Below are 21,486 nucleotides of genomic sequence, written 5' to 3' on the forward strand. Positions count from 1 at the left end.
TGATCAAAACATGGCTCCAACTATAGGGGTCTGCCCTTGGGTTTTCCCCTCTCCTTTGCCACTGTCTCTGGGCAACCTCGCTTATGCTTAAGGCTTTAACTGCCAACTCCGTTCTGATGACTTCCAAGTCTTTAATTACAGTTCAATCTCTTTCCTGAGTTCCAACCCATTTCATCTTAGAAAACTTTATTTTTATTGGTTAACATATACATTTTACACTTAGCAACAGGTGTAAACTCTGACATCTGAAACATCCATCAGAAAAGAATGTCCGAGAGGCACTTACACAAGAGGATGTCACTATACATTCACACAGTGACATTTCAGACAGATAAGTGCCCTTATAGCAGGGCATCAAATAGGAAAAATAACATGAGCAGACAGCATGTGACATAAAATGAAACACATATGTAGAGACTGACCATTATTTGAAGCCAACCTATTTATATCCAGCTACTCATGAGAGGTCTCCTCCTGGGTATTCCTGCCGCTGCTGCTGCTGCTGCTAAGTCGCTTCAGTCATGTCCGACTCTCTGCGACCCCATAGACGGCAGCCCACCGGGCTCCTCCGTCCATGGGATTTTCCAGGCAAGAGTACTGGAGTGGGGTGCCATTGCCTTCTCCACCTGGGTATTCCTAAGGCACCTCAAACTCAATATACCCCAAACTGAACCCATACCATTCTCCCAAACAAACATCCCCTCTTCCAGTTTCCATGTACCCAGACAGTCATGGCTGGAACCAGCAGGTCACAGAATCCTCCCACTCCTTCTGTCTCTTTCCTGTATCCTGTTGGTGGCCTAGTCCTGCAGAGGAGAGATTCTTAGAATAAGGTCTCCAGACCACCTGCAGCAACACCATCTGGAAACAAGTTAGAAATAACGATGCGTGGACTCCATCCTTGTTTAGAACGAGCATCTTTGGGGCCAGGACCAGCAATCTGTGGTGTAACAAGCCATCCATGTAGTTCTGGTGATGCTCTAAATTGACCTTGTTTATTAGCTCTCTAATTACTCCATTCCTGAAGCTCCTAAGTCAGTTCCTCCTCTTCTCACACCTGAATGAGTACAATCATTTCCTAACCATGTACCTTTCTCCACCTTAGACCCCTATGAGCTTCCTCCCCTTTCTTGCCAGCATGCTCCCTCCAAATGAAAATTTGATCATGTGTCTATCACACATATTAGGTTGGTGCAAAAGTAATTGCATTTTGCAATGTTGAACTTTGCCATTTGATATTGGAATACATTCATAAATAAATGTGTTTATGCTATACATCATTTTAATGCACATTTCTCACTTTTCTTTTTTGGCAATGACTTATTACTTGCTGTGTATTTTATATTTATTTTAGACTATGGAAATGATGTTAGACAAAAGCAAATCGAGTAATTTTCTTATTTGAGTTCAAAATGGGTTATAAAGCAGCGGAGACAACTTGCAACACCAGTAACACATTTGGCCCAGGAACTGCTAATGAATGTACAGTGAAGCAATGGTTCAAGAAGTTTTGCAAAGGAGACAGGAGCCTTGAAGATGAGGGCGTGGTGGCTGGCCACTGGGAGTTGCCAGTGACCAACCGAGAGCTATCATTGAAACTGATCCTCTTACAACTACACGAGAAGTTGCTGAAGAAATCAACATCGACCTTTTTACAGTCATTTGACACTTGAAGCAAATTGAAAAGGTGAAAAGGCTTGATAAGTGGGTGCTTCATGAGCTGACCGAAAGTTAAAAAAAAAAAAAAAAAGCATTGTTTTGAAGTGTTGTCTTCTCTTTTTCTACACAACAACAATGAGCAATTTCTCAATTGGATTGTGACGTGTGATGAAAAGTGGATTTTATACAACAACTAGTGATGACCAGCTCAGTGGCTGGACTGAGACAAAGCTTCAAAGAACTTCCCAAAGCCAAACTTGCCCCCTCAAAAGTCATGGCCACTCTTTGATGGTCTGCTGTCCATCTGATCCACTACAGCTTTCTAAATCCTGGTGAAACAGTTACATCTGAGAAGTATGCTCAGAAAACCAGGGAGATGCGTGGAAAACTGCAATGCCTGCAGCTGGCACTGATCAACAGAAAGGGCCCAATTCTTCTCCAGGACAGTACCCGACTGCATGTCCAAACCCTGAAGCACAGGCTTTTACAATAGCAATAAACAAACTTATTTCTCATTGGCAAAGATGTATTGATTGTAATGGTTCTGATTTTGATTAATCATTAATTATTAGTTATTAATTTTATTGATAAAAATGTGTTTGAGCCTAGTTATAATGATTTAAAATTCACAATCTGAAACTGTAGTTACGTTTTCACCAACCTAATAACTTTCTTCAATGTTTCCCCAGTGCCTAAGGGGCCCTCTTCCCAAGAAAATATAATGCAGGCTCATAGAATTATTTAATGTGGCTACTAGAAAGTTTTTTAGGTTGAAAATGAAACTGGACTTCCCTAGTGGTGTAGTGGATAATAATCCACCTGCCAATGCAGAGGACGTGGGCTCACTCAGTCCCTGGGCCAGGAAGATCCCACCTGCCTCGGAGCAACTGTGCCACAACTGCTGAGCCCATGCGCCGCGACCCCCGAAGCCCACGCGCCTCTCGGCGTCTGTGTCCCGCAAGCGAAGCCCCTGCGGTGAGCCGCAGGGAAGAGGAGCCCCAACTAGAGGAAGCCCGCATGCCTCAGTGAAGAGCCGGTGCAACTAGAACTGACTATTTCAAAGAGAAAAGAGAGAAACTCAAAGATCCCACATGCCACAAGTAATGCTCCTGAGTGCCGCAACTAAGATCCAGCACAGCCAAATAACTAGTCTAAAAATAAATTTAAATAATAATTATTAAAACCCTATATATCTAAATATTATTTCAACATGCAATTAATATAACAATTAATAAGATACTTTGCTTTTTTCCCCCAAATCATTGAGATCTGGTATATATCTTCACGCTTACTGTGTATCTCATTTCAGATGTTTTCATTGAAAATATTCGGTTTATATTTAGATTTCATAACATTTGCAGTTGAAAAAGTAGATGTACTTATTCAAGGTGCTCCAAACATACTGAAAGGTTTTTCATTGGCTGAATGGAATAGCACTTTTAAATATTAAATGAATTAAAAATGAACTTCTCAGTCAAGCTGCCAGATTTCAGAAGCTCTCTAGTGGCCCGCGGCACTGCGGCCAGCCGTCAGCGTGGCTTGGAGAGCGAGTCTGACCCTCAGCCCGGCCCTGGGACCTGCCTCCTCGGGGTCTCACTGCCCCGCCTCCCCGCCCTGCTGCCCTGAAAGGTTCAGCACACGCAAGTGCGTTTCCTGAGATGCTTCCCCTCGTTCCATGCCCCAGGACCTCCCCCCACGACACCTGCTTCCCCGCAGTCCCCTCTCCCGCATCTCCTTCCTGATATGGCAAAGTCCACTTATTTTTGTAAAGTCAGCCCAAGAGGCACCTCCTCCATTAAGCCTCCGTCTCTGCTTCCCAGCACTGACCAGGCCTTCTCTGAGCTGAACTGTGTATCCACTTCTAAGACTCATATAAATACTGAATTTTATTTACTTGCTCATATTTCTTTTTTTTAATTAAAAATTTTTTATTTTATATTGGTGTATAGTTGAGTAACAATGTTGTGTTAGGTTTGCGGGTACAGCAAAATGATTCAGTTATACACATACATGTATACATATCTCTTGTTGCTAGTTGGTAAACTCCTGAAATCTTGTTATTCATCTTTTTCTATCCGTAGCACCTAGAGCACTACCCCAATGAACACATGATTCATACCCAAGTTTGTGCCTTTTTGTTATCACATATTCTCCTCCATGGACCTGAAGGGCAGCAGTTCACTATCACTGAAGAATTAGTAAAAATTGTAGCTATGTAAGATGATGGATCTGTTAATTAATGTGACTGTATTCATCCTTTCACAGTGTATACATGTATCAGAACATCACACGGTATATCTTAAATCCTATTGTACAACCTAAATACATACAAATTTTAAAAATATATACATATATATATTTTAGTGAAGTATAGTTGGCTTACAGTGTTTCAGGTCACAGCAAGGAGATTCAGTCACACAAATACATATATATTATTTTTGAAATTATTTTCCATCCTAGCTTGTTACAAGGTGTTGACTCTGGTTCTCTGTGCTATATGGTAAACTGTTGTTGCTTGTTGCATATTTATTTTTTAATTAGATATCTATCATTCTATTCACACTAAGTCAAGCAAATGGAATCAAAATGTCATAATTTTTTTAATTAGGCAAAAATTCATAAGTTTTCCAAAATATATATATTACACTTATTTTTATATATGTATACAAAAGCTTTTCTACTGCACTTGATAAAGGCTTGAGGAGGAAGATTAAAAAGAAAGAAGAGATGGAGAAATTAGAGAACATAAACTAAATAAAATGGGAGCACTGAATATGAAATAGAAAAAGTGAAATAAACTAGATAAAAGTAAAAGCTCATCATATAGTCCAGTTGTTTTTAAACATGACTGCTCATTAGAAACATGTCTGCAGCTCCGGAGGAAAAAAGAAATAACTGAGCATTTGTATTTTTCAAAGAATTTCAAGATAATTCTGATATGCACCCAATCATTTTAAAAAGTGATTACAGGTTTTTCTATTATATCTAGTTTTGGTGATATAGAGTTCTATTGTTTTTCTGTTGACCAAACGTGATACAATGGTATTGAGTAATGATAGTAATAATCACAATAGTAAAAGAGGTTTGTCAGTTTTCACAATCAATAGTCAGACAGCTTTCGGCTTTCAGCTAGGAGGAGGCGAAGGTGCAACTTTCTTCGGTCGTCCCGAATCTGGGTTCATCCGACACCAGCCGCCTCCGCCATGCTGCCTAAGTTTGACCCCAACGAGATCAAAGTCGTGTACCTGAGGTGCACCGGTGGGGAAGTCGGTGCCACGTCTGCCCTGGCCCCCAAGATCGGCCCGTTGGGCCTGTCTCCAAAAAAGGTCGGTGATGACATAGCCAAGGCAACTGGTGATTGGAAGGGTCTGAGGATTACAGTGAAACTGACCATTCAGAACAGACAAGCCCAGATTGAGGTGGTACCTTCTGCTTCTGCCCTGATCATCAAAGCCCTCAAGGAACCACCAAGGGACAGAAAGAAGCAGAAAAACATTAAGCACAGTGGAAACATCACTTTTGATGAGATCGTCAACATTGCCCGGCAGATGCGGCACCGGTCTCTAGCTAGAGAACTTTCTGGAACCATTAAAGAGATCCTGGGGACTGCCCAGTCTGTGGGCTGCAATGTTGATGGCCGCCACCCTCATGACATCATAGATGATATGAACAGTGGTGCAGTGGAGTGCCCAGCTAGTTAAGAACTGCAAAGGAAAAAGAAAAATAAAGGATCATTTGACAACCAAAAAAAAAAAAAAAAAATAGTCAGACAAAGAATAAATGATAATTACAATGGCAAGCCATAATGGGAACATGATTAACTTAACAATATGAAATAATTACATTAATTACATACAATTTGCAGGGGGGAGGGGTGGGTCCAGCAGAGTAATGTAATAAGTGGAAATGCATACATGCACATCTTTTCATCCACCCAGCCAGTCTGTGTCTTTTGGTTGGTGCATTTAATCCATTTACATTTAAGGTAATTATCGATATGGATGATACTATTACTGTTTTCTTAATTGTTTTGGGTTTGTTTTCTTTACATCTTTTCCTTCTGTTGTGTTTCCTGCCAAGAGAAGTTCCTTTGTTGTGAAGCTGGTTTGGTGGCGCTAAATTCTCTTAATGTTTGCTTGTCTGGAAAACCTTTGGTTTCTCCATCAAATCTGAAGGGAGTCTTGCTAGGTAGAGTATTCTTGGTAGTAGGTTTTTCCCTTTCATCACTTGAAATACATCACGCCATTCCCTTCTGGCTTGTAGAGTTTCTGTTGAGAAATCAGCTGATAACCTGATGGGAGTTCCCTTGTATGTTACTTGTTGTTTTCCCTTTTTGCTTTTAATAGCTTATCTTTAATTTTTGTCAGTTTGGATACTCTGTGTCTTGGGGTGTTCCTCCTGGGACTCTTTCTGGGATGCTCTGTGCTTCCTGGACTTGACTGACTATTTCCTTTCCCATGTTCAGGAAGTTTTCAGCTATTATCTCTTCAAATATTTTCTCAGGTCCTTTCTCTCTTTCTCCTTCTGGGACCCCTATAATATGAATTTCGGCATGTTTAATGTTGTCCCAGAGGTCTCCACTTCATTTCTTTTCATTCTTTTTTATTCTGTGGCAGTGATTTACACCATTTTGTCATCCAGGTCATTTATCCGTTCTTCTGCCTCAGTTATTCTGCTATTGATTCCTTCTAGTGTATTATTCATCTGTTTGCTCTTTAGTTCTTCTAGGTCTTTGGTAAACATTTTTTGCATCTGCCCAATCTTTGTCTCCATTCTTTTCCAGAGATCCTGGATCATCTTCACTATCATTAATCTGAATTATTTTTCTGGAAGGTTGCCTATCTCCACTTTATTTAGCTGTTTTTCTGGGACTTTATCTTGTCCCTGAATCTGGGACATAACTTGCTGCTTTTGCATCATGATTAACTTTCTGTAGTATGTTTTTTGTTCCAGCTGCCGTGAGACAGTGCTTCTTCTTGCTCCTTCTGTCTGCCCTCTGATGCATGAAGCTGAGGCTTGTGTAAGCTTCTTGATGGGAGGGACTGGTGTTGGGAAGAACCAGCAGTTGGGCAGATCTTGCTCTGGTGGGCAGGGCTTTACTCAGTAAAGCTTTAATCCAAATACCTGCTGATGGGTGGGCTTGCACTCCCTCCCTGGTAGTTGTTTGGCCTGAGGCGACCCAGCCCTGGGGTCTTTGGGCTCTATGATAGGGTTAATGGCGACCTCCAAGAGGGTTGACACCAAGGCAGACCTTCCAGTGTCTTCCACAGGGAAGGGGTTCCCTGTGGGGCCCCTGCTGACCCAGACCTCCACAGGAGGCCCTCCGACACTAGCAGGCCCTCTGGTTCAGTCTCCTGTGGGTTACTGCTCCTCTCCTCTGGGTCTTGGTGTGTACACAACTTTGTTTGTGCCTCCAAGACTGGAGTCTCTTTCCCTCAGTCCTCTGGAAGGCCTATAATCAGACCTCACTGGCCCTCAAGGCCTGAATCTCTGGGGATTCCCAGTCCCTTTGAAGGGACTTCCCAATTCCCTGGAAAGCCAGATGGGGAGTTCAGAACCTTCACAAGAGTACGAGAACTTTTTGATATTATTGTTTTCCAGTCTGTGGGTCACCCACCTGGCAGGTATGGGATTTGATTTGGCCGTGACTGTGTCCCTCCTACTATCTCACTGCAGCTTCTTTGTCTTTGGAGGTGGTGTATCTATTTTTTTTTTTTTTTTTATGGTCCTCCTGTTGATGGTTGTTCAACAGCTAGTTACAATTTTGGTGCTCTTGCAGGAGGTGAGCGGACGTCCTTCTACTCCACCATCTTGCTACAATTCTCATTTGAAAAATCATACTTCAATAAAATTGGAAAGGAAAATAAATAAAATTTTGAAAATAAACAAATAAAAAACTATTAAAAAAAAAAAAAAGAGAGAATTTGCCCTCTTGCAATTGCCATGTTATGGCAATGTTTCTAAAGCTGAAGGACAAGAGATGGGCTTTCTGCCTTGCCATTTGTTCTTTCTCCAAAGGTGATAGGCACACTGCTGAGTGTTCCCTTCACAGTGGAATTAGAACAGAAGACTGTAAGCTCTGGTGATTGTTATCTTTCTCTGGTTTTCCTGGACTCAGTGCTTTAACTTCTCTGAATCTTGGTGTCCTCCTCTGTAAAAGGGGTGATGAGTACGTGCTCAGTCACTTCAGTCATATCTGGTTCTTTGCGACCTACATAGAGGACTGTAGCCTGCCAGGCTCCTCTGTCCGTGGGATTCTCCAGGCAAAAATATTGGAGTGGGCTGCCATACCCTCCTCCAGGGATCTTCCCAAACCTGCATCTCCTGCACTGCAGGCAGATTCTTTACCCACTGACCCACCTGGAAAGCCCTAAAATGGATGATACCATCTGTAAAATGGTGATAACCTAATGCACTGAAGAATGTAAAATGTGCCATAAACTGGAGTTAAGCAAACCTAAGGTCCTATTATCATTTACTCTCAGAAGGCCACTTACAAAGATGAGAAGAGAGGAAACACCTCCTTTATGCAGGAGGCTGCACTGCCTGTGGGGGCAGGTGAGAAGTGAAGTGCATGGATGAGGCGTGGATGAAGTCTCGTGCTGGCTCGTCCTGTTTCTTCACCACATTATGTTTCTGGAGGGAGGAGATGCCGCTTTGCACACTCATTGGTTCTGGGGTGTTACCCAATCATTATGTCTGGCTTTTTCCCCTCCAAACCTTCTTTTACTGTCCTGAGATCTTTCTATACACAGGCCGCTACATAAAAGATTTCTGAAAAGCAAGAATAACATTGTTAAATTATCAGGTATTAAGATCATGTGAGCTGTAATGATTTAGCTCAGGATACTTGCTGAGCTGGGGACTTCCCTGGTGGTTCAGCAGTAAAGAATCCACCTGTCAATGCAGAAAATGCGGGATTGATCCCTGGGTCAGGAAGATCTCCTGAGGAAGAAACTGGCAACCCACTCCAGTATTCTTGCCTGGGAAATCCCATGACAGAGGAGCCTGGTGGGCCACAGTCCATGGGGTCACAAAGAGTTGGACACAACTTAGCAACTAAAGAACAAAACAACAAGGACAGCTTGCTGAGCTGGGTTCCCTCTGCCCACCTTCATCTCCCAAGGGGAAGAATGTCACAGGGTTGGAAGGAAAATAAGATAGCAGGCAGTGAGTGTACCCAAGAAAGGGCGCCGCTCCCCAGAGTCAGCTTCAAAGGGGGTGTGATGGGTGGCCCCAGAAGAGTGTGAGTTCCAGCAGTGGGGGGCCCTGCCCTAGGCCTGCACCCCAGTGTCTCCTTACACGCCTACGGCTTGAGAGCAGGAGGGAGAGATTATAATGCCAGAGGCTGAGAGCAGAGAGAGTCCAAAGCAGTCAGTGGCTCAGTCTCCTAAGCTCCGGGGAGCCTTCCCAGGGAGACGCTTACATTTCCCAGTGTGTCCAACAAGGAGCGTGAGAGAACTGGTAGACCTGATGGTGTCTGCGTCACGATGGCGAGCTGGTCTACTAGCCACATGGGAGGTTAGGCAGAGGAGAGGTCAGGCAGAGGCCAGCACAGTGCTGACAGGTGCCCCCCAAGCATCTGATGCCTCCCCCACCTCTAATGCCCACTCATTGTGTGATGCTCAGAACTCAGATGCAGTCCTTGCAAGTGCTTGGAAGGAAAAGTAGAAGACATGGGATTAACTGGGACAGCCTGGAACTGGCTTGGCTGAGAATTCAGTCAGAAGGGGGTAAGGCAGGGGATAGAGACTTTTATAGAGATGAAGTCAAGTTACACAAAATAAAGTAGGGATGCAATTGGAAAAAGCCTGTGCACAGCAATAAAGACGAAGTGCAACCAAAAATTAAACGTGTGTGTTAGTCTTTCAGTCATGTCCCACTCTGCGACCCCACGGACTATAGCCCGCCAGGCTCCGCTTTCCTTGGGATTTCCGAGGCAAGAATACAGGAGTGGGTTGCCCTTTCCTTCTCCAGGGCATTTTCCCAACCCAGGGATCGAACCTAGGTCTCCTGAATTGAAGGAAGATTCTTTACTGTCTGAGCCACCACGGAAGCACCAAAACATAAATAAATAAAAAAAATTTTTTTAAGTAGGGGAGAATAACCAATTTACCCTGTAGAAGGATTCCAGATAATTGATGTCAACATTCTGCCCTCAGGAGGGGCAGCCAGCTCCCTGCTCCCAGGTGTGGGCTGCACGTGTGTGTGGTGACTTTTCATTTTGGACGTGCCACGCAGCATGCAGAATCCTAGTTCCCCGACCAGAGATCGAACCCATGGCCCTGGGTTCTAGGATGCCCTAGGAGTGCAGAGTCTTAACCACTGGATCAGCAGGGAAGTCCTGGCATGGTGGCTTTCTTCCTAAGAGTGCAGGGTTGAGAAAGAGGGGAAAGGGTAACCTCACAGTGGAGGAAGCCGACAAGCAATGGCTCAGCCAGGGGGACCAGGTCAATGCCAGCAGAGGTAGGTCGTGTTGATAGCAGGTGCTCCTGGTACAACATGATGAGAATGGCACTTTGCATCTGCCGATTTCCATCTCAAGATCCAGAACCCTAACTTACCATGTGATAAACGTCAGACACATTCCAGGTGAGGAACATTCTACGGCCACCTGACTCGTCCTCCTCAAAACCGTCAAGGTCGTGACAAACAAGGGAAGTCTGAGAAGCTCACAGCCGCGAGGAGCCTGAGGAGAGTGATGACTCAGTGTATCTTGGATGGGATCCTGGACCAGATAAAGGGCATGAGACAGAAACTAGGGAAGTCTGGATCAAGTATAGACTTAGTTAATCATGATTAAGCAATTTTGATTCATTAATTATGGCTAATATACCATTCTAGTGGAAGATGTTAATAACAGGGAAAGCTGGGTGAGGGGGTATATGGGAACTCAATACTATTGTCACGTTCTGCAAATCTCAAATGATTCTAAATTTAAAGATTTATGGGAAATATATGGATCTTAAACAAAGACTAACTGGGACTTCCCTGGTTGTCCGGTGGTTAATACTCTGCGCTTCCACTGCAGGGGCACTGATTTGATCCCTGCCGTGAAAGTTCCACCTGTTGTACAGTGTGGCCAAATAAATGAATATATCAAGTGCACAATGAAAAACAGTGCTAGGCATTTATTGCTGGTGTTATCAGGGTAGGCGTGAGAGGAAGGCGCTATACAAGAATTTATACTACTTTCCTGTGAATCAAGTGGGAGTCAGTCAGTTTTGGTTGAAGTAACACAGAAAAGAGCTCTTATATTCCCGTCACAAATATGTGGCCCCTCCAGGGTCTGGCTGGTTCTGGATAAACATGTTTTCCATACCACCGTCTTCACAATCTTTGCTCTCTGAGGCTAATAACTCTGTTAGCAGCTCTTTGGTTGTTCCTTGAGCCAGAATATCCACTACATCAGCTAGCTTCTTTTCGGAATCCAGAAAAGAGTGGGAGATTGGAAGTCAGAGTGAGTACCTTTGAGTGTCACCTGATCGCCATGCTCTTTGACTTGACCTTTCTCATTCCTTACTTCTTTAGCCACGTACTGATGATAATGATGGTCCCAGGGTAGTACAAGCTTAAACGGTGGAAGGTATGTGAAAGCATTCTGTGACCTAGAAAGGGCTGCGATGTTTTATTTTAGAATGTGCTTCTCTTCTGGGAGACTAGGACTTCCTGTGTCTCATCCTCTTTTAAGCAGCGCTCTGGTTTATTCACTGAATTCAGCTCCATGGACATTTGTGAAGAATCATTAACACGTCAGGCATGTGAGTGCCTCACCTGGGTAATGACGTCTCTGAAAAAGTAAGAAGTGGAGAAACAGGTTTGTCAGAATCTCCATGGCTTGGAAGAGTTGCATGTGGTTGGATGGACAAGCTGCTTGGGTGGGGATTATAACCCACAAGAGGCATTTGTGAGTCCTGATGCCTTTGGTTGCTGGACATTGAAAAGCCGAATCAAAATGGTCTAGATAAGCTATTGGCTTACCTAACTGGGAGGTCCAGGGCAAGGAGGTCTTCAGGGTTCCATGATACAGTGGTTTAACCATGGCATCAAGGATACAATTTTTCCTTTTTCTGTTATCTGTAGTGACGGCTTCATCCTGTAACTAGCTCCTTTCAGGATATGGGATGGCTGCCAGCAGCAAGTGGAGTTCCTAGCTTCCTTGTTGGTGATAAGGTAGGATGGGGAGGGCACTCACACCTCGTGACCTTGGCCATCCTATCTTAATTAGCCACCCCCCACCTCTCGTCTCTCTGCATTCTTCCTTTCACAGTTCGAACTATTATTTATTTTGCTTATTATGTATTTATATGTTTACTCATTTATAGTTGGCTCCCCCTCTGGAATATCAGCTTCATGGGGTCATGGATTTCATCTTGTTCACACTGGTCCTTGACCCACCTTCTAAGCAGAGTGGGGCTCCTCCTTGACCCACAAGAGAGAGGCTGAGCCTGCAAAGGGGGTCCCTCTTTCCTGCCTCCTTCCTAAGTCCACAGTGCTTCTTGCCCGGGTCCTGACCACTTGGTGGATGTCAGGATGTTACTGGGATAAGAGGATCACAGGTGTCACTTTGAAGAGGGCTTTCCAAATAAAGGCATCTTGAGTTGGTTTAGTCTGGTTAGAAAAACAGAACTGTTGACCAGAGAAATCTGGGAAAGTTGGGAAGACAAGGTTGATGGACAAATTGTCCCTGAAGTGAGAAGGGCAGCAAGGTCAAATGGGTGAAAACCAAAGTGACATAAGATGAACAGTTTCGGACCAAGTCAGAGCAGTGGATGGGCCATGGTAGGGCTTCTCTCCCGCAAACCTCTGTCTACATTCCTGAGCATATTAACTGCACTTTCACATGGAGATGCTCCAAGGGTCCTATGAAAGATTAATAGTTCTTCACAGTTTAAGAGCATTTCATAACTTACAAGACATATTCCCAGACATTATCTCACTTCATTGTCACAGCTGTTCTGTGCGGTTGGCTTGATCACTCCTCTTTTGCAAGCAAAGAAACCAAACCTCAGAGCAACTTTCCAAAAGCCATGCAGTTCAGAAGAGGAGAAAACTGGGTACAGACATTTTCCTTCAAGTCTTGAGTTCATGCTGCCTCAGTGCAGTTGAAGAAAAATGGGCTAATGATTTCCTAATGAAAACGCATCCTTAGGCCTAGGCTTTTTGTATTTTGCATTATTTGTCATTCCATTTAGAATTGAGTTGCTCTGTACTTTTATATACATATGTAATTTTACATAACAGAAAAGTTTAAAAAATTTAAAGGATGGGGTTGAGTGGCTTGGCCAGCCCCCAGCAGAGAGAACCAAGGGAAGGTCAGGCCCCAAGGAAGTCATGTGCTGAAGGGTTTGGGCTTCAGTGCTTTAAGATTTGACTTTTAAAAAAGAAAAGAGAAAAGAACATTTGGGAATAAGAAATAAGAAAAATCACGTGCATGCACAAGCAGCTAAAAAAAAAAAACCACAAAGGGATGAGTTGTTCCCTCCGGGTTTTATATTCTCTTGCCAGATCATTTAATTATGTTTCTATTCTTTTTTTCCCAAATTTAATTTTCCCCCAGACTTAAATAAGGAGCAGCTGATGCTTCATAGAAGACTTTGTGGAGCAGCCTTTCAGGAGGTGTTATTTGCAGGTCCTGGCTTGATGTCCATTTCACAGTATGATCTTGGGTTATTATTTCCCTCCTAAGAGGTTCACTTTCTTCGACTGTAACCTAGGAATAATACTGTTTACCACCAAATGACCTCCCAAGAAAACTGAAAAAGAAGGCAGGGTGATAGCCATTGAAGGCACTTGAAAATTTTCCAAAGTAGAATGTCTTAAACTGAGAGACGTTATTATTATTCTTTGGACTCACCTGAGTTTGTGGGCTACTACAGTCTGGGACTCTGGCAGCCCCTGCTGCACTGGAATTAAAGTTGAAAGGACTTTAGTGGTCAAGCTGCCTGGGATCTCAGAGTTTCTGAAGCTGGATGTCTTCTGGTTGATTTGGTTGGTTGGACACAGATTTCACCCCAGGAGGTATTATTTATTTGCACAGATGATTCAGGAAGCAGAGTGTCCTGAGAAAGAGATGTGGTCAGTCCTTGATTATCCATGCTAAGGGGCAGATCATAATCTCAAAGAATAGGTCATCTCAAGGAGTGGGATTATTTTCTACCCTGCTGGCATTCAGGATTTTAGTTCCTTGACTATTGATCATACCCATGCCCCTTGCATTGGAAGTCTTAATCACTGGACCACCAGGGAAGTTCCAGGGAGTGGGATCATTTTAATTCAACATTGCAATAATATAATTTTTTTTTTAATCTCCTTAATTTTGTTGCTCAGGCTTAACTTTGTAAAATGGAAGAGGGTTGACCAAGATAGATTTTGGGTGGAGGGAGGAAGGTCAGGTGGGGTTACTAAGCCTGGCTCAAGACTTTTCTTTGCTTTCACTTTCAAAGGCTTCAGGACAGGTGCTGTTGGCTTATCTTGTAACAGGAGGGAAAGGGGCAGGGCAAAGCTTTTCAAACAATGACATAACCCAAGGACACAACATAAAGCGATCAGAATCAAATGGGTCCAAGATGGCAGACAGGTTGACTTTGATTAGACCTTGATCCTCAATCAGCAAGCTAAATACACACCCAGTGGCCATGATAGTTTCAAGGCACTGTCAAAAGACCAAAGAGTGGGTGGTGGCCCAATTCCTGGAAATCTCCACCTCTTCTCCAAAACAGATGGAATAATCCTCCCACTCATTAGCATATGAAATTACCCAGCCTATAAAAACTAACCATGCCACATTTCACTCACTGTCTGCGATTGCCCACACTCTGTCTATGGAGTATGCCTTTCTCTGAATCCACTTCTTACCAATCACTTTGTCTCTTGTTGAATTCTTTCTGTGATGAGACATCAAGGATCTGAGCTTCATTAGGTCCTGAAACCATGTACTGGGGGTTTTGGCTGGGTTTGAGTCCCAGACACATGGGTTCAAGTCCCAAGCAGGGTTTTGACCAGGTTCAAGTCCCAGCCACGTGGGTTCGAGTCCCAAACTGGGCTTTGGCTGGGTTTGAGTCCCAGCACATGGGTCCCAATCTGTGGTAAATGGTTTCACTCTTAAAGCCTGGTTTCCCAGTTTCTTCTCAAGAAGATGTTCTTTCAACACATGCTCCCTTCAGTGCCATTGACCTTCAGTACTTCATTTAATCATTCATTCATTTGCTTATTCAACATACGCTCCAAGTAGCTCCTATGTGTGGAGTACTTCTTAAGGATCAGGTATACAAAGATTAGAAAGCATCCTTTACCTTGAGGTCTGTTGTGGGAAACAGATGAGTTCCATATGGTGTGATTAATAGCTGTCATAGTGGAATGCCTTTGGTGACTGAAGAAGGAGACCTTTCTAAACCCAGTGGAGTCAGTAAAGTCTTCCAGGAGGAGTTAACACTTGGACTTGAAGCCTCAGTAGGAATTTTTCATGTGGATGGATAAAAGTGACGGTGGAGTGAGGGAAAGTATTCCAAGAGGAGGGCACAGCATGTACAAAGGCATGCAGGCGTGAGTCTGATTGGCCGGAGGGTACCTGTGGATTGGCAGTAGAGGAGTCAGAGGTAGGCAAGTAGGTTCCAGATCCAGCACCGGGCTTCTGCTGAAGGACATGGGGAACCACTTCGGGGATCAAGTCATTCTCATTTTAGAAAGAATGCTCTGGCAGGACAGTAGAGACCAGAATAGAGACATGTGAGATTGAAGGAGCGGGGTGGATGACAGAGAGACCTGTTGGGAGTGCTTGAAACAGGAGGGAAGGGGACAGGGCATGTCTGTAAAAGAATGACATAGCCAGAGGAAGTGACATAAACTGATGGGAACCAGATAGGTCCAAGATGGTGGATGAGTCTACCTCTGCTAGGCCTTGAGCCTCAGTGTGCGCTCGTCGTAGCACATCAGCGAGCTAACGACACACTCATGGGCACCATGACAGTTCCAAGGCTGACCGTAAAGGCAAAAAGTGGTGGCGGCCCAGTCCCTGGAAGTCTCTGCCCCTTCCCTGTGACTCCGATGGTAAAGAATTGCCTGCAATGCAGAAGACCCAGGTTTGATCCCTGAGTCGGGAAGATCCCCTGGAGGAGGGCATGGCAACCCAGTCCAGTATTCTTGCTTGGAGAATTCCATGGACAGAGGAGCCTGGTGGGCTACAGTCCATGGAGTCACAAAGAGTTGGGTATGACTGAGCCACTAGCACTTTCACACTTTCCCCAAACAGTGGGAATAACCCTCCCACTCCTTAACCTATGGAATTACCCAGCCCTACAAAAACTGACAACCCCACACCCTGCTGCTCTCAGTCTCTGAGATGGCCCGCACTCTGTCTGTGGAGTGTGTTTCACTCCAAATAAACCCACTTCTTACCTATCACTTTCTCTTACTGGATTCTTTCTGTGATGAGACATCAAGAACCTGAGTGTCATTAAGTTCTGAGACGGGGTGTGATCTCAGTTAAAAGACTGTCGGTTCAAGTCCCAGTGTGGGTTTTGCCTGGATTCGAGTCCTAGCCCATGGGTTCAAGTCCCAGTCAGAGGTTCATGGTTTCACTTTCACAGTGAATGAGTTGAGAATGGATAAAGGCCACCACTCAGCAGGTGTGGATGGAGGAGAGAGAGATCTGAGTGGAGGGTATGAGACCAAGGAGCTGGTGGAAGGTGGGGGACAGACGTGATGGAGGGGAGTCTAGACTGACTCCCCGGTTGCTGGCTCAGGTGACTGTGATGACCAGCCTGCTGGCTTACATAGGAAACAGGGAGAGATCAGGTTTGGGAGGAAGATGATTCATTTTGCTTTGAAAAGACTGAGGTGAGTATGGGATATCCATGTGGAAATAGCCAGCATGCAAGACAACAGTGTGTTTGGGGCTAGAGACCCTCACTGTGGGCATCAGTGAGGTCACCCAGGATGAGTAGGGAGGGAGAGGAAGCAGGAGGACCAGAGAGGACCCCAGGTAACTGAGGGTTGTTCAGTTGCTAAACTGTGTCCAACTCTTTGTGACCCCATGGCCTGCAGCATGTTAGGCTCCTCTGTGGTCCACTCTCTACCAGAGTTTGCCCAATTCGGGTCTTTTGAGTTGGTGATGCCATCGAACCATCTCCTCAGGAAACTGATGTTTTAAGTGAAGTAGAGCAGGACAATCCAGGAAAGAAGACTGAGGAAGAGAAGTCAGAAGCGCAGTGGGGAAGCGGGAGGCAGCATGTTAAGGAGGCCAGGGCAGACTTCAGAAGAGACAGCAGACAGAGCTGTCAGGTTCCCAGGGAGAGTAAGTCTGAGAGAAGCCAAAAATAAGGGGCCTGGTTGGCAGAGCAAGGCCTGTAACATAGCTGACAGGCTTGAGGAACAGCCTTAGCGAGGAGGAGGGCTGCCCTTCACTGACGGGAGAGATGGAAAGAGCTGGGAAGGAGAATCTCCTTGTTCTAGTTCCTCAGGTCAGTTCAGTCCAGTCGCTCAGTCGTATCTGGCTCTTTGTGACCCCATGGACTGCAGCACGCCAGGCTTCCCTGTCCATCACCAACTCCTGGAGTTTGCCCAAACTCATGTCCATCGAGTCGGTGATGCCATCCAACCATCTCATCCTCTGTCATCCCCTTCTCCTCCCACCTTCAATCTTTCCTAGCCTCAGGGCCTTTTCAAATTAGTCAGCTCTTCACATCAGGTGGCCAAAATACTGGAGTTTCAGCTTCAGCATCAGAATTTCCAATGAAAATTCAGGACTGATTTCCTTTAGGATGGACTGGTTGGATCTCCTTGCAGTCCAAGGGACTCTCAAGAGTCTTCTCCAACACCACAGTTCAAAAGCATCAATTTTTCAGCACTCAGCTTTCTTTATAGTCAAACTCTCACATCCATACATGACTACTGGGAAAACCATAACTTTGACTAGAAGGACCTTTGTTGGTTAAAGTAATGTCTCTGCTTTTTCATGTGCAGTCTAGGTTGGTCATAGCTTTTCTTCCATGGAGCAAGCATCTTTTAATTTCATGGCTGCAGTCACCATCTGCAGTGATTTTGGAGCATCCAAAAAAATAAAGTCTGTCACTGTTTCCATTGTTTCCTATCTATTTGCCAGGAAGTGATGGGACCAGATGCCATGATCTTAGATTTCTGAATGTTGAGTTTTAAGCCAACTTTTTCACTCTCCTCTTTCACTTTCCTCAAGAGGCTCTTTAGTTCGTCTTTGCTTTCTGCCATAAGGGTGATGTTCCTAGCCAGGAGCTAGTTCACCTTCTCCAGGGCACCTCTGATGAGGAAGAACTGTTGGGAATGGAATTCACTGCCTACTGATTGTCAGGTCCTATGTTAGACATTTCATGCAAATAATCTCACCATAGCCCTAGGAGGGGACAGCATAATCTCCCCCTTTCAAACAGAGGATGTCAAGGCTTAGTCGAGTCACTTATTCCTCTCTTTTCCACTGGCCAGGTCACAGCCGCCAAAGCAGATCTGTGAAGAGCCAGCCTTTTATCTCTCACTGGCTCAAGTTTCTAAAGCTGATAAGGAAAAAAGATAGGCTTGGGCCAGACACAGGGTAGATTTCCACCACTGAGGCCACCACAAGAGCAAGTTAAATCAATGGGCAGAAGACAGATAAGACACTGCACAAAGCAGCTTTCTTTTTCAGGAGCAAAGATCAGCTAGGGAGGTGTGGAGGTGGGAGCAGGCAGGAGAGGAAATCTGCAAATCTCCCTCCTAAACAATCAGACAGTTCAAAGCTGCTTGCGAGGAAATACACAGGCCCACTTTTTATTTCTAAGATCAGTGCTCATTTTTAAATTAATAGTTTTACAGTGTTTTACTATCATCTGAGATTGGTTTTATTGCTAAAATCTGCATTTTAAAGATAAACCAAGACCCGCGGTCTTGCACATGTGCTTTTCTGCCATTTAGGAGCCCAAACTCAGTTCATTATTGAGAGCAGACCACTGGGATCTCTCTAGCCCTGAGATGTGGATGATCCCTCAAGGAATTCCATTGCTAGTAACACCACCACACAAGTGCCCACCGACCTTACAGTGGCTTCCAAAGCCCTATATATCCACCATGCAGCTCCCCTGTTAAAGGAAAAATAATCCATGACACTTGTTAAAGAGGAGTAGGCAGACTCTTTCAGAGGCTACTGCAATGGGGTTTTGGAGTAAGGGCCTCTAAGCTCAGTACAATGACCAGGGAGGGGGTTATAGTCAAGGAAGGTGGCTGGGGGTGGGAGAGGGGTAATCAGTAGGTGGCAAATGACTGAGCAGGTCAGGGTTGTAAGATACCAGTGCTGGGGGATGAGGAATTTCATTAGCTCCCAAGGGTGAGGATTTTCCTTGTAATTGACCCAGCAGGATTCATGCTAAGACTGGACTAAACAGGCCAAGGACAGAGCCCAAGGTCAGGGACTTGGCAGAAAGAGAACACGGGAGGCTGATAGAGCTCGGTCAAAGGAGACGGGCTCTGTCAGCCTCCCTGACTCCGTTGCCGAGAGTGCTCCCCGCCGGCTCACAGGGCTCCTCCCGGCCCCTCTGTGCTCATGAGGTCGCTCCCCAGGAAGGCCTTTCGCAGCGGGAATCAGCCCTGTGGGTCCTTACAGTCTCCCCTCTCAGAGAGCGCCTGTCCTGAGCGCAGGTCCACCGCCCCCCGCCCCCGCCTCTCTCCCAAGTGCCTTCCTCCATGTCACTTATCACCATCTGCCATGCCGTTTACTTGTACATTTTGTTTATAGTCCCTTTCTCCCCCAGGAGACTGTCAGTCCCACGAGGCAGGAATTTGTGTCTGTTTTGTTCACTGTCTTCCCAGTAGCTGGAACAGCATCTGGCATGTCGGAGGGGCTCATGCTTTGTTGAATGCATTGGATGCCTGGATGCTGAGGGTCTCCATAATACCTTCAGATCTTGATTATCTATGTCCACAGCAAAGGATGACAGTCCGCAGTGTTGGAAGACCCTTCCGACCAACTCATAACTTATGTTTACCAGGTGTTATTTCAACTTTTATACAATAACCCAATAACTACCTCAGATGTTGCTCAGCCACTCAGTCGTGTTCGATGGTTTGTGACCCCAGGGACTGCAGCACACCAGGCTTCCCTGTCCTTCACCATCTCCTGGAGCTTGCTCAAACTCATGTCCATCGAGCCAGTGATGCCATCCAACCACCTCATCCTCTGTCATCCCCTTCTCCTCCTGCCTTCAATCTTTCCCAGCATCAGGGTCTTTTCTGATGAGTCAGCTCTTTGCATCAGGTGGCCAAAGTGTTGTAGCTTCAGGTCAGATGAACCATGGACTATTTGCCACCCATAAGAATTCTAAGGTGTTATGTGCTTAGGAGGGGTTAAAAATGGGAAAAGGAAACCCAGAAATATTGGAACAAAGAAACCCATCTAGGAGTTTGCTGCAGAACACTTCACATGCATTCAGGGTCATCTTCCTCAATCACCAGAAGAATAGATGAGTGCCCCACCCTCCTTTTGTCAAAATCTTGGCTCTCTGTGCACCAATGACAAACAGAAATAGAGACACAATTATGGAGGACAAGGAAAGAGTGGCTTTATTTCTTTGCCAGGCAAAGGAGGAACACAGAGGGATAGTGCCTCAAGAATTGTGTCCCTTTCCTGGTGAATTGTTGTTGTTTAGTCACGGATTCGCGTCTGAACCTTTTGCGACCCTGTGGACTGCAGCCTGCCAGGCTTCTCTGTCCATGAGATTTCCCAGGCAAGAATACTGGAGTGGTTTGCCATTTCCTTCTCCAGGGGATCTTCCTGAACCAGGGATCAAACCCACTTTGGCAGGCAGATTCATTACCACTGAGCCACCATGGAAGCCCGAATAGAAAGAGATTATCTGTTTAGGCAGATGTATGTGATAAGGATCAACGCAGTAACAGTCTACTTCAGTCTTCTGCAATTTCAGAAGGGTGGGGTTGCTGACGACGTTAGGGTGTGTGCAGGGTCCCAGGTGGTCTAGTCTCCTAATCTTGATGAGTTTCTCCGGGCCCTTTAATCCTGTGGTTTTGTGGCGGCTCCTCCCTTGATTAGCAACTGTTTGAATCTGCTCTTTGGAACTCAGAGAAGGTCATGGAGGCTGGAGTCTTGCCTACAAGACATGGTGTACAAAAAGGCCATTGTGCCTGGGAGTCCCACAGCGATCTGCTCAGCATCACGCTCTCTCTCTTCTCCCGAGAGGTTGTGTACAACAGGCCCTTAGTAGGCAACCACACAAGCTGCTACTACTGTCTGCCGTCAGCATCATCTTCCCTCCAGAGGCCCCACGCGGCGTTTCTTAGGAGCACCCATGCTGTTTAGGAAACCTGTCGGACTCTCCGCTGCCACGTGCCCCTGCTCATTCTTTCCCCATGCCCAGGATATCATCTCTCCCCTACCCTGTCTCTACCCACTGCCCCCTCATTTCTCATCTCCCTAGTAAGTCCCCACACACCCTGCAAATCTCAGCTGAAACTGTCTACAGAGAGGACTTCAGACTCCCCTGGGCAGGGTTAATCACTCCTCCTCCAATAATAGCAGCCAATACAAACACTGCAATTAGGTTGTATTATAATTACTAATTTGTTCCCAAGTCTTCTCCCCAGGAGAACATGGGGGCCTGGAGGGCACAAACTCACCTTATTTGGTGCCGTTTCCCCAGCCACTGTCACACACCAACACAGCCCAGGACCTGGTGAATGATGGAGGGCTGCAGGCAGCCCTGACACTCCGCGCCAAAGGAAACGTTTCAGTGGGCAGGTGTCTCACTCCTCACCCTTGCCTGGGAGGCTGGGGAAAGCCTGCTTCAAAAACACCCGACAGATTTGAACTTC

General features: G+C 45.4%; 1 protein-coding gene and 1 long non-coding RNA gene across 3 annotated transcripts; one reads left to right on the plus strand and one right to left on the minus strand.

The window, feature by feature from the left end:
* Nucleotides 1-4,847: 4,847 nt before the first annotated feature.
* Nucleotides 4,848-5,365, plus strand: LOC122694244 (60S ribosomal protein L12-like). The gene has a single exon (XM_043902721.1). It carries the CDS (start codon nt 4,863-4,865, stop codon nt 5,358-5,360), a length of 498 nt encoding a protein of 165 aa, XP_043758656.1. The 5' UTR covers nt 4,848-4,862; the 3' UTR covers nt 5,361-5,365.
* Nucleotides 5,366-10,683: 5,318 nt separating this feature from the next.
* Nucleotides 10,684-17,166, minus strand: LOC122694245. 2 transcript variants are annotated; one of them, XR_006341152.1, is made up of 3 exons: nt 14,955-17,166; nt 13,517-13,721; nt 10,684-11,449 (listed from the first exon to the last, which is right to left on the minus strand). It is a non-coding gene; the product is annotated as an uncharacterized LOC122694245 (long non-coding RNA). The 2 variants fall into 2 exon arrangements; XR_006341151.1 differs by lacking the exon at nt 14,955-17,166 and adding an exon at nt 14,518-14,783.
* Nucleotides 17,167-21,486: the final 4,320 nt, after the last annotated feature.

The sequence above is a fragment of the Cervus elaphus genome, chromosome 5 (genome assembly GCF_910594005.1).
Source record: "Cervus elaphus chromosome 5, mCerEla1.1, whole genome shotgun sequence".
Classification (NCBI taxonomy): Eukaryota; Metazoa; Chordata; class Mammalia; order Artiodactyla; family Cervidae; genus Cervus; species Cervus elaphus.